We start from the raw sequence: 17,456 nt of genomic DNA on the forward strand, positions 1-17,456 counted from the left end.
CACTGGTATCCTCAAACCCTACCCATTCCTCAGCAAACAGTCCCTTTACAGAATCCCTTCATCTCATTAGGTATTGTGGGTCATCTTTCTTTCCTACTAGGGTCCTGACTAGTCCTCCCACCAATGTATAACCTGTAGATCCTTCATTACTGGTTTTTTTCTGAAACACTCAAAGGTGCTTAGCAATTTTCATTGGGTTTTGGCCAAGAGATAAAAGAAGCTCCATTCTCTAAGAGTGCATTGTTGGCTGCAGCCCTCAGCAGAACACTCTCTCCTCTAGCCAGCTCTGCTTTCCTGTTTGCCTGGAATGTCACACTGGGGTGCATCTTCAAGGGCCAGGGATCTGGAAGTGAGGCCACTCCCCAGCAGACAGAAAGAACTGGCTGAAGGCCAATCAGAATGAGAAGGCTATGCTTCCCATCTATAGCAGAAATGCTTCCCACGGATTGAGAACTCTATGTCCACTTCCAGAGGTGTGTGGCTTGGGAAGAAGAGCACAGAGTCTTCTAAATTATGTTTGTAAAGTTATGAATGTAGTTTTGCTATAATTTATACTGCAAGTGATCAAGAGTGGATAGGTATATAACTTTGCCTCAGGAAGAACCTTTTTCTGTTGCAGACATTGGGTTTGAACTACTTACTTTTTCCAAAGGGACTTCAAAGAAGAGACATTTGTGTTGTTCCCTGAGTGTCTTCCTTGTTGGAATATTAGGGTGAGGAGGAAATGTTCAGGAGAAGGAGAATGAACTTAGGCTTTGCTTCCTCAACCCAGAGGCCAGAAAGGCTGAGAGGGCAAGGGACTGACAGCTACATGAGGCATGTGCCACTGAGTACTCAGAGAGCTTCACAGGCCAGCTGTGTTCTCACCTTTGCAGACGGACAGCTGAGGCCCAGAGAGGTTACACAACTTGCTCATGTACATGGGAATAGACAAGAGTCTCCTATTTTTCTTTTAAGCTCAGGATCTTTCTTATCTTTTGTTCATCACCCATGGAGGAGCAGCATGGGTAAAAGAGAGAAGCAAGGCAGAGAAGCATGGAGTTCTCTTGGAGGAGTAGCTGGGATTTAGGAACAAAGGAAACAACTCAGAAAATATCAGCAAAGCATAACCTGCTCATATGCCCTACATCCTGCCAGCCCCAGGTGGGATCACATTCAGTCTTTACAGAAGGTTTGGTACCAGCACTGAGAGTCCTGATGGATCACTGCTGGGAACCTCAGAACATGCATCTCCCTCTTGCTCACTGAGTGGGTTAGGCCAGCTCGCTCAGTCACTGAACCTAAGGAAAGTGAGCCTGATGGCAGAAGCAACTCACCTGCCTGCTCCAAAGCTACCATGGTTGCCTGCTCTATCAAGTCCCGCTCGATGAAGCTCCTGAAGTCCTCACTGTACACACTCAGATCTGGCAACTGGAATGTGTAGATTGGCATCTCCAGAGGGAACTGTTCATTGTTGCATTCATTTGCTACGTGTGACCGGGCCAAGGAGACAATGGCTGAGCTGGCGTGAGAAATCCCCCGGGAAAGTCGCTTTTCTGCAGGGAAGAAGGAAAGACAGCCAGAGTAAGTCTAATAAGTGTGGCTCTGTGTACATGCAAATACATGAGAACACACAAAAGTCCTCATGCATGCACACATGACACCCAAACACATGTGTATGCACACACCATGCACATTCATTTATACATAGGCACACAGATATACACAAGCATATTTCTACCCTGCAGGCCTTTCTGCTGTGCGAATAAAATTTCCACCACCCAGTGTGTCACTTCCTCATGCCTGGCACAGAAGCACTCAGAGGTGAGCTGCAACTCCACTGCACAAGTGCACATTAAAATTGTCACAGGGCACCAGGCTTGCTTTTGGGTCTGTAGTTACATTTAACTTAATTCATCAGAGCTGTCCTCTCCTAGCATTGAATGGCACAAGGGTGGCTCCTTATTATTATTTTTTTTCATTTACGTATTTAAAGAAATAAGCGACCTACTCAAGCTTTTTTCCCCTGTTTCTAAGATTTTTAAAGATAGGTTATTTTACTAACATTCCTCTGATAAACACCTCCCACATGAACATCCTTGGGATATAAACATGAATCTTTACCTGTGTTTCTTTTCCATCTGTAAATACTTTTGTCACAGCATTCTCAGATATGATGGTCTACTCTGGTCTTGTTCTAGTCTAGGCTTTCTAAGCAATGAATAGTAATGCAGTGTAGAATCACCTAAAAAGTATGCATCTTTGTTCTCTTAATGCAGAAAAGCATATTTACTTTTTAAAGCCCTGTGTTTAATGGCTACATTTAACTTAAACAGGAATTCTTAAACATATGATGTGGGAAATAATTTTTCTTTGTTACAGTGAGTATTTGTAACTTTTAACAACAGTTCTCTTATTTTCCTCAGGAAAGGAGGATCACCAGTGTTTGAACTTGATTATTTTATAAACCCTGTGGAGAATTCCTAAGTATATTCCCTTGATTTATAAGGACCCCCATTTTATTTCAGATGAGCCTGCTCACTGGTAAGGATGCCCCCTGGAGGTGCACTGCTAGTGGACATACTATGGACATACAGAAAATCCCAGCCTGCACCTTCCTCCAGAGCAGGAGCTTCCTACATGCTCATTTATAGGATTAGCAGAGAGAAATGACATTAGTAGAATTTGGCTACAACAGACTCATAGGCAGAGGCTTTTGATCCTGTGTTAGTTTTTAAATTCAAAATTAATTCATAGAAGTCTCATGTATTTGCCCACTTAAATGAATGGAAAGTCAAAGACACAGAATATATTTATGGTTTTGATTTGCCCGCAATTTCATTCTGAGACAACAGGACTAAGTTGTTTTAAATTTTGAGAAAAAGCAAAAAGAGATGTATAATCACAGGCCTTTAAAAAGAAGAAAACTGGAACACTTGGACCTGTCATGTGTTGATGACCATTGTTTCCTCACTTGTTCCAGATCTTTAAGAGCAGGAGCCAAGGAGAGCCCAAGTAGATCTGCCTCTTGCATACCATGCTGAGCTCACGTATTTTTCATAGAATTTGTTTTTGAGTTTGAGAAAGAAGAAACTGCCTGGAACTGCCCCATCTTTGGGGTGTAATGGAAATGGACTTCAGATATTAGAGAATTGAGAGGCCATGCACACTCATAATCTGTTGGCCTTGGGTTGGACATCTTCTCCCCAGTCAGCCCACAAGGCTGCTGCAAAACAGTGGGAATTTTTTAACCAGGGGCAACCATTCTCCTTCTGCATTTAACAATCGGTAACAATTTATCAATTTATAAGATGCAATTAGGATCTTACAAACATTGTGATTAGAGGTAAAAAGTGATTAAGAAAATTTAAACATCAAATATTTGGAATCAGTCTCAAGAAAAAGCATTTTTTTTAACTAAAACAGATAAATTGAAGATCATATAATTAAAATATATGTTTCTAATTCTGACACCTCTCTGTCCCTATCATCACCTCCACGACTGCACATGGGTAACCACAGATACTCACATACTGACTTTTATTTTTCAGTGCTGGGGATGGAACCCAGTGCCTTCTACTTGATAGGCAAGTGCACTCAGTCACACTCTCAGCCCTGATTCTTTAAACGTGAACCCAGTGATTTTTCTTTTAGAGGTATAAATGAATAAAACATTTTATAAAAATTACCATGTTCACAGTTGTGCCTCATGAAACAGGAAGATAAAAAATAAAATCACAGTGAGAGCATGTACAGAATTTTCCACCTGCTGATAAAGCCAACTCCAACATTGATGATTTAGGCCAGGGGAGGTACATGACTGTATTTCTGGGTTTTTTTTTTTTTTTTTGTGTGTGTGTGTGTTTCTAAGATGCCCCACCCAAGGCCAAGCAAGTCTTAGAGGATGACTCTAAGGAGTGAATGTTTCATATGCAAACCAAGTAATTCAGAGTTTGAACCAGGTCTTCTGTCTGGCTCTGGGGACCCAGGACCCAATATTTCTTTGCTTTAATCACCCTTGGGTCCAGGTACCAGACAATCAAAGACAGGCCCCATGCCTCAGAGCCCACTGAAAGGATGGCAACTAGCCAGTCCAAGATCTGCTTGCCTTTCCACAGAACACATAATAAGAGATCTCACCCATGCTCCCCTCCCCACCCTGCTTCCTGACCCACCCTGTGTGCCTCCACATGGAATGCAGTTTTCAGGCAATTGTGAGGAAAACCTTCTTCCCCCATCCTTTCTGTGTCTGTGTGTCTTACTATACTTGATTAAAATAATCCTGAGTACATTTTAAAGCAGGTGGACAAGACTTTCATTGAGAGACATATACAAATATTTTAGACTCTGTAGGCCACACAGACTTAGTATTGAATACTCTGTAGCATTAAATCAGGCATAAACAATACATATGTGAATGGGCATGGGGGTGTTCCAATAAAAAATTATTTAGAAAACAGGCAGCAGCCCGATTTTGCTTTAGGGCCATCATTCGTTTACCTATGATTTAGACTGTGGAATGCTTTATTTATTTATTTTTTAATCACACTTTGATTTCGGAAAGACCTCAACTAGGAGAGACATAAACTTGATTCAGAAACTATATAATTTGTTCTATTAAAAATCAATATATCTGTCTTGTAGACTTATTTTACTGTGAGAGATTCTTTTTTTTTCTTGAACAATATCTGGTAAAATTCCAATAGAGCCGGTGCCAGTGACACTTATTAGGCCATGGTTCTGCCAATTGCTCTAGAAGCCGAGAAGCAGGTCCTTCTAGCATTCTCACAGGAGGATAAGATAATGGCAAGGATGTTTGCTGTCTGCAAACCTATGTTTGAGCAGGAACTGCCGTATTGACACCTGCCTGGAACTATTGCTGTCTGAGAGGAACCAAGAGCTTAACTCTGTGAGTCTGAAGGCATGGACAGTCTGGAGGCCCTCGGGGAGAATGGAAGAACACACCTGTCAAAGTAGTCCCTCCTGAACCAGATCTAATGGCAGAAAGGAAGCAGACCTTGAGAACAATATAACAAGAAGCACAAGACAGTGCACAAGCCTCAGCATTCTTCCCCTAAACCTTCTCCAGGGATGCATAGGAGCAGAGGGGTGGGAATGGGTGAGGCTCCACAGGCTGGCGCTGGGAGAGCATTCTGGTTGTGCCTTTGGTCTCCCCAGCAGAGCCCTGGCAGGTCACTGCCTCCCCCATTGTCACTGCAGTGTGGGTGAAGAGCTGCTCGAGCCAATGCCTGCTGAAGGATACTGCCAGGAAGAGGCACCAAAAACAGTGAGCACACACACCCTGACACACCCTGACAGCCTGGCAGTTACCAGAGAGTAGGCAGCCCCTGGAAACAAGCCATTTCTTGAACAGTGATGCTGGGAGGTTCCCTGAGGAGAAAAGCCAACTATGGGGAAGGCAGCAAGTGGGGAAAGTTTAGAGCCTGAATTAAAACATTCAAGGCTCAGCAATCCCAAGAGTGGGTATATATCCTAAGGAAAGGAAGTGAGTATGTTAAGACATTGCATTCCCATGAGCACTGCAGCATAACAGTCAAGAAATGGAACAACCTAAGTGTCCACCAGTGGATGAATAGATAGAGAAAATCTGGTGCATATATGCAACAGAATACCATACAGCCATAAAAGAATGAAATTCTGTCATTTGTGACAACATGGATGTACTAGAGATCATTAAGTGAACTAAGTCAGACACAGAAAGGCAAATTCCACAATATCTCACTCAGGTGTAGAAGCAAAAACAACTGATCTTGAAGAAGTAGAAAGTAAAATAGTGGTTATCAGAGGCTGGGGGTTGGGGGCTGAAAGAAAGATAAACTGAGGTTGGTGGTTGGCTACAAAATTACAGCAAGATTGGGTAATACATTCTAGGGTTCCACAGCAAAAAAAAAAAAAAGGATTACTGTAGTTAATAATAATGTATTGTGTATTTCAAAAATAGCTAGAAGAAAGGATTTTGAATGTTTATAACACAAAGAAATGATAAATGTTTGAGATGATGGAAATGCTAATTACCCTGATTTGATCATAATACATTGTATATGTGTATTAAGATACCCTCCATACCCCATTAATACATATGAATATTATATGTCAATTTAAAATAAAAGAAAAAAAATGAGGCTTTTTAACTTCAGTGCTTTTCTTTCACAATCTCTTTCAGAGCAAGACTAGTCCAGAGCCCAATGCCTTTCCCTGAAGTATGCTGATATGGCTGATAACCACAGGCACTAGGAGCTCACAAGGAAATGTGGGAAACATCTTATGAGTGCAAGCATAGTTAAGGGAAGTCCACAAATGGACCAAATTTAAAAATGAACCTCATAAACATGTTCAATGAGATAAAGAGAATATTCGAATATGAAATGCTACTAATGACAAAGAACTAATTTGTAATGAAAAATGCAAATGTTGACTCAAAGTGGATGCATATAGAAAATGAATCAGGAGGTCAGGATATCAGGGTCAAGCAAAGCTCTTAGCAGATATGAAATAAGAAGACATTGGAAGAAGGGTTGCAAAGAGTTCAAGGAAAATAATTCGAACTGAGAATTTTTATTCCACTAAACAAAAAGGTAAGTCTATCAAGTAAATGTATACAGGCACTTAAGGGCCTTAGGAGATTCACTAGGCCAAAACACTTTGGAAGTAGTCTTTGAGAAAATATTCTTTCAGCAACAGAGAAATGAAAATAGGCATGTGTCTCTTGAGGACAAGGATATATTCTGAGGAATGCATCACAGGGTAAATTTTACAGAGTGTGCTTATAAGAGACACAGATGATGTAAGACATTCTCTTGATGTGGCCACCTGCAATCAAGAGACATGGTCAACACTACAAGTGTGAGTCTGTTGCTAGTGTAACCTGGCACACTGTTTCACACTAAGCTATATTTTTATAAGTAGGATCACACTCTAAAATAATGATAAAAAGGATACTATAGCAAAAACCAGTAACACACATTAACAGTCACCTGTTATTCTTTATGCTTTTCTTTTTTTTTTTTTTTTGGCAGTGCTGGGGATTGAACATGGGTTTTGCCCATGCTAGGCAAATGCTCTACTGCTGAGCCACATACCTAGCCCAGGATATTATCCTTCCTTATCAAGTAACATGTAATTTAATATCAAATATCAATACTTGGTAATGATAATTAATGCATCATACTTTTATATGACTGGCAGTGAAATAGATTTGCTTACATCAGCATCACCACAAACACATGAATGATGTGCTACACTGTATTATTACATTGGCTGTGACATCAAAGGTGATTGGCGAAAAATTCTCAGCTCCATGATAAACTATGGGACCACCATTGTAGGTGTAGATTGTCATCACCGAAATGTCAGTTTGTGACATGTGACTGCAAATATGAGCAAACAAAGAAGTTAATTACTTCTTTACAAAATATACAAAGGCAACAGAAAGAACCTAAGTATGATTAAGGCCAAGTGGAGGTAGAAAGAGGGAAGGTAAGAGCACATGGATACACATGTATTTTTCAGGGTAAAATATAGTCGTCAGCAAGCTTTTTAAAATCATAAAAAGAAAACCTAAATACAGGTTTTAGTAGATTAGAGGTAATGTTCACCCAAGTAAAAATAGAATGCATACTTTTGAGAAGTAGAAAAAATTAGAAAGAAACAAAAGATAGAAAAGAGAAAAGCACATGAAAAAGCTTATCAAATAAAACATAAAATGTAAAGAAATACAGATATGAAGAAATTGAAAACTAAATAAACTAATGGTAAACTAAGTGAATTAAATTCCATACTTGAAAGACAAAGACTCTTGAATTATACAAAAAATATGATGATAAATAATCTTCAAGAACTACATTTACTATGAAAAGATAAGAAAAGTTTGAAAGTAACTTAGAAAATGACATTCTAGGCAAATATGAACCAATGGAAAGCCAGGGTAATAGTGTAATATCAACAAGAACCGATTAAAGGATAAAATCTTTACATGAGACAAAGTGTCAACTTATATACTGGTAAAATAAGAACGCTAGAGCAAGATGATCTAACACTTATAAAAACATATGCATCTAACCACATAACATCAAGAGAAATACAGAAAAAAGGATAAGATTAAGGGAGAAAAAAGATAATGCATATTATAATTTCTAACTCAATTGTGTTTTTTTTTTTAAGACAAGGTAAGCAGACAAAAGAACAATCTAAGATAGCTTAGATAATGAAGCTGAACTACAGAAATGAAAACAACATTTACAATGATTTTGGAGGACAAAATTGAACCAATTAGGTAAATATTAAAGAAGAATTCAAAATAATTTTAGATGATATGATTTTTATATATCTAGAAAACCCAATTCATCCCCTGGAACTCGATGTTAATATTAAGAGAATTTACATAGGTGACTGAATAAAAGATAAGTAAAAAATGAGTTGCTTTTTCTATACCTAGTCTTAACAGTAAATGAGTACATGAAGAAGTATAATAATTTTCTGGAATGGGTGAAAAATATCATAAATGCCAATTATTCTTAATCCATTTTGTCCCATTGTCTCAGGTGCGATATATCTATTAAAAATCTAAATATATATGATATATAATCACTCAAAAGAATAAAATTATATATTATTTATGATATAATAATATTAACTAATATAATACTGAAGGTAAGCTCTAGCTTGTTATTTGTAAGTTATTTTAATGCACCTGTATCATTTTGTTACAATGTTAGTAGAATTAAAAGCTTGGGACTTAGGGGTTAAAATAAAATAAAATTTTATTTTAAAAACCAAACTGCCTAACAAACAAATTCAATTTCAATCACACTTGCAAATTCAAGGTTTATATGGCAGAAAACACATGCAAAAATAGTGAAAAATTTTGAAAAATCAATAAATAGGTTTGCTTTAGCATAGAGTGATACTATATAAAACTATAAGTCAGAGGTAACAAGCTGGGCAGACACATGGGTGAACAGGACACAGACCTGGAACAGATTCTGGTATATTTGGTAATTTAATATATGGAATAGTTGTCATTTCAGTTCAGTGGATAAAGGATGCTTCGTTCAATAAAGATGCTTGAATAATTCAATCTCATTCCAGAAGAAATCAGAACAAAATCCTCTGCTATTATTTATAGAAATTTAAAACTGATGAAAAGACCTGAAGAATGAAATTTGAAAACCAACATTATTGGACAACGTTGTGGTGACTTTATATTCCAGGAGACTTTCTAAAGCAAGAGAGGAGCTCTCTATCCATGAATATATAATAATGGAAACATTCTGAATGCCAAAGAGTTCTGTAAACAAAGTCATAAGGCAAGTGATCCTGTGGGACACACACATATAAATACATATGTGTTGCAGGCTTCATTGAAGAGAAAGCTACAAGTTGATAAGGAAAAGCAAACCAATCAAACGAAAAATGGACTAGATATGCAAACAGGTAGGATGCGTAATGGAAAACCCAACTGCCTAACAAACAAATTTTGAGATCAAGCTTAAAATAAGACACCACTTTTCACCCTTGAGAACAGAAACACAGGTAAAACCACAGCAATAACTTCCAGTGCTGACTAGCATGAGGGAGACACTCAAATTCACGCACAGCAAGCCTAAATGTTTTTAGAAAGAAATCCTAACATTATTAAGCTAAAAACATACATATGTTGGCACAGCCTGCCCACACTGGAATGCTAACCTACAGATAGAAAAACGCCAGCATGGACTGAGGAGATAGCTGGGTTGGTAGAGTACTTGCCTAGCACACAAGGCCCTGGGTTCAATCCCCAGCGGCACCACCACCACACACACACAAAAAAAAGCGTACCAGCATATAAGATTTACAAGTATAAAGCTAGTTATTTACACATTGCTTATAGAGGTGAAAATGGACAACAACCAAAAAAACCCAAATGAAAACCTGGATAGCCATTTATATAGGTCTAAAAATTATACTACAGAGTAAAATTTAGCTATTAAAAGAATATGTTCACGATTTATTGCTCAGGAAATAAGCACTTTGCAGTGTACAATATGCATTTTACTCTGATGTGTTTGCCTTTTGAACATACCTAGCAGACCTGGATGATCCGTAGTTATTACTCTGGTAAGATTTGGGAATTAGGAGAAGAAAAAGTTTCCTTTTATATTGCCATATTCTTCCTTTGTTACAATAAGCATATCTTACTCTTGTAATGAAAAAAAAAAGAATAGAGAAGTTGAAGCACAGGGAACAATGAATATAATGTTGAACAGAGTTGAAGACCAAGCTGCTTGGGAAACAATTGAAAGAACTACAGATGTTTGGTCTGGAAAAATCAGGACTCTAGGAGGAATGCTAGTCTTCAATCTCTTAAAAGACTTGTTTTTCAAAGGAAAGGAATTGGATTCACATTCCTGCTTTTGGAGGCAGAGGTAACAGCTGTGGATGTATGCTGTGAAGACATTTCAGCCCACTGTAAGGAAGGATATACTGAGGGTCCAATTTATTTGCAGCAGGGAACTGATGATCTGGCTATTCTTTGGAACCCCAATCTACCTGCAAACCATGGTGCACCACTCCAGGCAGCTGTACCTTGGGCAATGTCGTCCTGCCTCTGCAGGCAGGGCCGCTCCACCTTGTGCCCAGGCTGGGGCAGCTCCCGCTCAGGCTGCTTGGGGCACCTCCCTTCATTGAACACATGTGGCAGGTTGGCTGTGTGCACCTGTCGGAGTTGCTCATAGTCGCTTAGAGCAGCTGTCAGGTCCCAGTTTTTGCCTATGGATTAGAATGACAAGAATTATTATTAAGACTATTAATGGATGAATAATGATATCATTGTAGAAAAGAACCATGGCAAGAAAGGGTGCCCATTAGTGCATTAACTAATGACCTTCTCACCAGTAGTTCTCATTTTTCAAGGGGGGTAATTGTCTCCTGCAGTCTCTGAAAGTAGAATTTTTTACCCACAAATGATGACCTGAAATATGTGAATTTCTAGTCTCTAGTCTCATAGCCTTTCTCCTCTCTCTCTCTCTCTCTCTCTCTCTCTCTCTCTCTCTCTCTCACACACACACACACACACACACACACACACACACACACACACACACACACGATGTGCCTAATTATCCTATTCTATCTCCCTTTGAAAATCAAGTTGTAGACCTTACTCTGTAAGGGGAATGGCAAGGAAGAACATCAAAGTGGCATGGCATTGATTTGAGACACTTACAATGGAATCTGGAGGACTTGTTAAACAACATTTTAGGCACATACCCACCCAGATAGATGCTGACCTTGGGGACTGTGCTGGACCAGGACTCTGGAAGGAAGTTCACTAGCCTTTGTAATAGTTGTGAACTCTCTACCACCCTGCCAGAGGCTGAGATCCTGCCCTATCCTTCTTTTAAAAACTCTTGTCACACCAGTCATGATTCCTGACAAAGTGAAGTAATGAATGCCCCATTTTGCATTCTAAGTTATAAAAGGAGCTCCAATCTTCTAAAACCTTGGAGCATATTTTGAAGGTTACAAATTTGGTGTCTCCCATTGCAACCCTAATAAACCCCAAATAAATGTAATTTTTCTAATTCTTAACTAACTGCCTTGATTTTCTCTTGGTTGGGAGGAACAAAGCATAAAGTAAAAAATAAAATAAAAGAAAGAGAATCCCAAAGTTTCTTTGTTTTTTTCCTATTATTATTATTATTATTAATTTTAACCTTAACACGGGAAAAGCAGCAGCTTGGAAGATATTCTGTTCTTAACAGCCTTAGTCACAGGCTGTGTGTGGGGAGAGATGCCCAGCTTAGTGCACAGGCTCACAACTCAGTCCCTGCCCACCAGGTGCTGTAGTTGACACTTCAGTGTCTATAAAAATGGTAAAAGGTGGAAAGTAGAATCATTTGCAGTTGTCTCAGCTGTAATACATGGGAATTCAAAGACAACGTTTAAAGTTGACATAGCAAATATACATGAAAGCGTGTTTAATGGTACAAAGCCAACAGTAAAATGGAGAAAAGATATTCTACTGATTTAAGAAGGGATTGTAGGAGAGAGAGAGTGAGGAGGGTATAGAAAGAAGACACAAACCCATTTCATTGAAGAATATCATAGAGAATGAATTAATATGTCTAAAAAAAGGGAAATAGGATGTTATGTAGACTTTTAGAAAGTAAACATTATTAATAAACACAATTTTTCTAAATAGCAGAAAAATATTTTTACATAAAAAAGCTAAGAGAACATGAAAGACATTTAAAATATTTTTATTGGGGCATTATAATTACAAACAACAGTGGGATTTGTTGCTACCTATTTGTACATGCACACAATATAACAATATAATTTGGTTAATTTCATTCCTTAATATCTCCCTTTCCAATTCTTATTCCTCTCTTCTGGTCCCCTTCTTCTACTCTATCATTCTTCCTTCTATTTTCAAGAGATCCTTCCCCTACCACCTTTTTTGGGGAAATATTTACATATAGAAATAGAGAATATAATACAACAAGGACAAATAGCAATAAATTAAAGTAGGCTTAACATAACTATTCAAAGAAAAAGATGTTCACATGATCTCAGGAAGGAAAGACTAGCTTTTGCTAAATATAAGAGACACATCTAGAGCAAAGTGACTTAGAAAGGTGACAACCAAAAGTGATGCTCACTGGTTTATCAGATCTACCAGACAGAGACAAAAACACCACCACAGAGAGCATCCTCTTGTATCAACATTGGAGGATTCAGTTCCCAAAGCATTAATGAAAATGGAGAAAGCAATTTTATAAGGCTTAAGGTTCAATTTACAATGAAGATGTGTTAGTCATGTCTTTTATCTTCTGAACTTTATAATGCTTTTACATCTTGGAGTCTTGTTGGCAGGGAGAACGGCGGCCCCTCCGGGGTCAGTTAATTCCTAAAGACAGAAAGAGACTCCTCTGCAGGCCTGTGACTTTTTATAGACAACCATCAATCCAAAGCCCACAATCCCTAACTGAGCTTCTTTATTGGTCTGTTCCATTCTTGTCCAATATTCCCTGGCTCTAATCACCCAAGGGCCAGGTACCAACAACCTGAACAGTTCTACCTTTGGAGCTTGCTGAAATTATTAGACTAGCTGATTCTACACCTGCTTATCCTGCCTTGCCCATTCCTCCCACAGAAACCATTAAAATGGCTTTGTCTATGCTTTACCCTTACTCCCTCTTCCTCCTGACAGACCCTGGTACTTCCCTGTGTGGCCCTGCATGGTATGCTGTGCCTCCTGCTTCTAGGGAAAACTTCCTTTATGATACTTACTTCAGTGTCTGCATATCTAATTAAAACAAATTTCAGGTATATATGCAAACAGAAGACATGTGAGGTATAGACATCTGCTTACTATATATTTTTTTAAGAGAGAGAGAGAGAGAGAGAGAGAGAGAGAGAGAGAGAGAGAGAGAGAGAGAGAGAGAGAGAATATGAATGAATGAATGAGAATTTAAATATTTATTTTTTAGTTTTTGGCAGACACAACATCTTGTATGTGGCGTTGAGGATCGAACCCGGGCCGCATGCATGCCAGGCGAGCGTGTTACCGCTTGAGCCACACCCCCAGCCCTCTGCTTACTATATTAAGAAGTAAAAATTACCAGAAGACTCTGAGATAAACACACTGACATACACCTGTTACAGAGAGAATGTCATAGATAGCAGGACAGAATTTTTTTTTCAGTGCTAGGTATGGAACCCAGGGCCTTGCACACATCAGGCAAGTGGTCTACCACTGAGTTACACCCCCAGGGTGCAGGAAAGATTCCAATGCAGTCACAATCAACCTCCAAAACCTGGAGGCAAAACAACAAAGACTTCACCTTTTCTTAGCTACCCATTTACCATGCACTGGCCTAGCTCTGTGCCACCTTCTCACTCCAGGATTCAGGGTGATAGGGTGACCATTCTTCTCTATGGCCTATCTTTTTGGAAGAGGGACAAAAAGCCAGAGAACATATCTTACCAATAGGAACACTCTGGTCCAGAAGTGACCATCACTTCTCTAATAATCCATGACTAGAACTCATCACAGGGTCCTATCTAACCCTGGGGGCCAGGAAGGATGTCCTTCGATGTGCCCATAAGGGGCAGTCAGAGAGTAGAACAGTCTATGAACAGTACTGATGATAAATACAATGGATATAAAATTAATATACTTGAATAAAAAAGCCTTAATATGTCAACATAACGGAAGAGAATATTTCATTTATAGTGGCAAAGATAAAACATTGAGGAATAAATTTAAATGTATAAAACACATATGGGGACACTTATAATACTTCTGAAAGGCAGAAAAGTAAAACTGCATATGCTGTGTCCTTAGTCTTTTTTTTTGGGGGGGGGGTTGTACTAGGATTTATTGAATAAATGAATTCCAGGTCTGCCAGGTTTCCTTACTTGCACAGCTGCTTTGGTTCACCCTCATCCTTAGAAACATCCTAACAGGCGAAGACTTTGCTGCTGAATCCCCAGCCTGCCCATCCCTGGACCTAGACTTCCCTCTACCCTATTTCCAAATAAGCACTCAGTCACATGAAGCCACAGGAAGCCCTCGGGGCAAAAGCAGCTATGCTTGCAGTCACCTTTCAGGTGAGGGCCAGGAGACACTGTCACTTAGTAGAAACAGAGGAGGATGAGACATAGGCAAAGTCATTTGGGGCTTTTATGTAAATCTTAAATCCTGAATTAAGAGTGCTCACTGTCTCTGAGAACCAAAACAAACCTACCTGCCCACTCAGGTTCCCAACATGAGGATACCTTTCTCTCTGCACTTCCCAGATGCTTCTAACAGGAATGTCCTGGAGGAGGCAGTGCCACTGCCTGGGTGGTTCCAGGACAGTATGCAGCATAATGGAGGCCATGGTCTCCTCCTCTGCTTGGCTAGACATCCTCATTGCCTTGGTTGAAACGTGACCTCTGCCTCCTTGGAACCCTGGGACCTCCGTCAAGGAGGTTAAGGAGCAGGCCACAGTGGGAGAAAGGCTAGTGTGGAGAGTGTCCAGTGTGGCCCTGGGAAGGCCCGGGAAGGTGGAATCAGGCAGAAGGTGGACAAACAAGCAGCCCAGGTACTTCTGGGGGATAGGCAGGACCTGTGCCAGTGTCTCACCCCTCTGGGATAAAGGGCCAAATCAGTTCTGGATCCCACAGTGACTCCTCAAGAGGCCGGTCCACATGGAAGTCATGGACATGAGGAGGTCCCGGGTGGGCCTTAGGAGCAGGCCCCCCTGGGCGCTGGGGAATTGGCAGCTCAGATGGGTGGGAGGGAAAGGGAGCTGTGAAGAAGTATTGATGCAGGAAAGCCTCGGAGGCTGCAACGCGCTGGCAAGGAGGGTAGAGGAGGAACTGACTCAGCAGGTCCAAGGCCTGAAGAGAGGCGTCTGACAGGACCTCCTCTAGGGGCATTGGCGCCTGTTCCTTAAAGGAGATCTTGTTGTAGTCTGGCAGCTCTGTGATCTCTGGCCAGACTTGAGGGCTAGGGGTGCCCAAGATGCGAAGCACACAGCAAAGCTGTTCAATGTCGTTCTCTCCGGGGAAAAGAGGGGACCCATTCAATAGCTCCCCCATGATGCAGCCCACAGCCCATAGGTCAACGCCCTGGTCATATTGGCGGGCACCATACAGGAGCACAGGGGCTCGGTACCACCTGGTAGCCACCTGGTGTGTGTAGAGGCGGCTGCTATCAGGAGAAAAGACCTGGGCCAGACCAAAGTCTGCTATCTTGAACTGGTCTGAAGCATTGATGAGCAGATTGGCAGTTTTCAGATCCTGATGCACAATGTTGTTGGCATGGCAGAAGGCCACACCCTTGAGCAGCATTTGCAGGTAGCTCTTGACCTGTGCTGGGGCCAGTGGCCTCTGAGCATGGCACACCACCTCTGCCAAGTCTGACAGCATGAACTCAAAGGCCAGCACGAAGCCTGCACCATGCGGGTACACGGGCTTTAGCTGCACCACAAACTGATTATCCTCAATTTCCTGCAAAGCCTTGATCTCCCGCAAACCTGGTTGAGGATGCCATCCTCTAGCCGCCGCAGGGCCACCTTCTTGAGGGCAACGATGTCGCCAGTCTCTACGTACTTGGCCTTGAAGATGATGCCGTGGGCGCCCTCCCCGATGCGGCCCAGGATGTAGTACTGGTCCATCAGCCCTTAGTTTTTAAAGCCTCAATATCATAACCTCTTCTTGAGCTAACATATATTTAGTATGATTCCAACATAAATAGTATTTTTCTATAGAATCAGACATGCTGATCTTAATGTTCATTTGGAAAAATAAGCGAAAATAACCAGGTAATGTTTGAAAAAGAAGAGCAAAGAGAGGAGATGGACGCTCCCAGACATTGAAGCTCACTCTGCCACCTCAGTACCTGGTCTATGCCTCAGGATCGGACACAAGGGAGCTACTGAAGAGCCCCAGAGACTCAATTACATGCAGAATGTCAAAAGACAAATGCTGATGGGGACAAATATTTGTAACTCATATCACATACAAGAGGCTTATTTCTGAAGTAGGTCAGTTCCCAGAAAAAATCTATGGAGGAAATTCACAGACAGGAAGCTTGTGGGAGGTGAAGTTGGCAATGGCTGCTGACCCACAAGGACATGCAGAGCCTCTGCCAAGTTTGTGGGCAGTGCAGAGCGGGGATGGCTCCTCACCTGGGTCCACACAGAGACATGAGGTCCAGCATTTACACCAGATGAGAAACAGTATCTGAGATGGGTATAATCCCAGGGAGAACCTTGGGCCAGGTGACTTCTTTGGAGGAAAATGCTGATGAGGGGCTGAACTGTGAGCCATCAGCAACACCTCTCCCAACTCAGGCTGAGAGGCCTGGGTTCCTCAATGAGGGATCAGAGCTCTGGAGAAAAACATTACAATCTCTGCTTTTGTGAGTGTGTATGTGTGTGTGTGTGTGTGTGTGTGTGTGTGTGTGTGTGTGTGTGTGTTTTGTCCAGAAACAAACAAATAAAAATTAACAAAATCTTTGATTTTGAAATAATTTGAATGAATTAGCTATCTAAAATCAATAGTTAAAAAAAGTTTTAAAACTTAAAAATAAGTTAAGATCCTAAGTATATTAGGTATAATAGAATGGGAACTTTTTCATAATATTGAGTTGGACACATTGCCAGAGCAAAGAGAGGAGATGGACGCTCCTAGACATTGAAGCTCACTCTGCCGCCTCAGTACCTGGTCTATGTACAAAAACTTCATCTGTATATTTTTTTCAGGCAACAGTTTTGGATTCTGTATCTGTTAAATACATACAAAGAGTTCATGGAAAAATAACAAATGGCCCCTAAACACAGAAAAGATGCTTTTAATTTCATCCACTAAAAGATATGCAAATTACAAATACATGGAAAAACCATTTTACAGATATCTAAATGGCAAAAAGCAATAGTTGGCAACCCACCTGGTTACCAGTCTGGATAAACAGGCTTGTACAT

General features: G+C 40.5%; 1 protein-coding gene and 1 pseudogene across 7 annotated transcripts in view; both read right to left on the reverse strand.

Annotated features, from left to right (window-relative positions):
- The window catches only part of Otud7a (OTU deubiquitinase 7A), a 324,171-nt gene that overhangs the window by 80,461 nt on the left and 226,254 nt on the right, over positions 1-17,456 (reverse strand). For 5 of the 7 annotated variants that reach the window (XM_040276563.2, XM_078051305.1, XM_040276559.2 and 2 more), the window contains 2 exons: positions 10,528-10,746; positions 1,317-1,535 (listed from right to left, as the gene is read on the reverse strand). In XM_040276563.2, coding sequence (XP_040132497.1) covers positions 1,317-1,535; positions 10,528-10,746 — 438 coding nt within the window. The remainder of the gene's footprint in view (positions 1-1,316; positions 1,536-10,527; positions 10,747-17,456) is intronic. The other 2 variants (XM_021722835.3, XM_078051306.1) reach the window with 2 other exon arrangements.
- LOC101974442 (cyclin-dependent kinase 20 pseudogene) lies at positions 14,349-16,167 on the reverse strand (annotated as a pseudogene).

Source organism: Ictidomys tridecemlineatus, chromosome 5 (assembly GCF_052094955.1).
Source record: "Ictidomys tridecemlineatus isolate mIctTri1 chromosome 5, mIctTri1.hap1, whole genome shotgun sequence".
In the NCBI taxonomy this organism is placed as follows: domain Eukaryota; kingdom Metazoa; phylum Chordata; class Mammalia; order Rodentia; family Sciuridae; genus Ictidomys; species Ictidomys tridecemlineatus.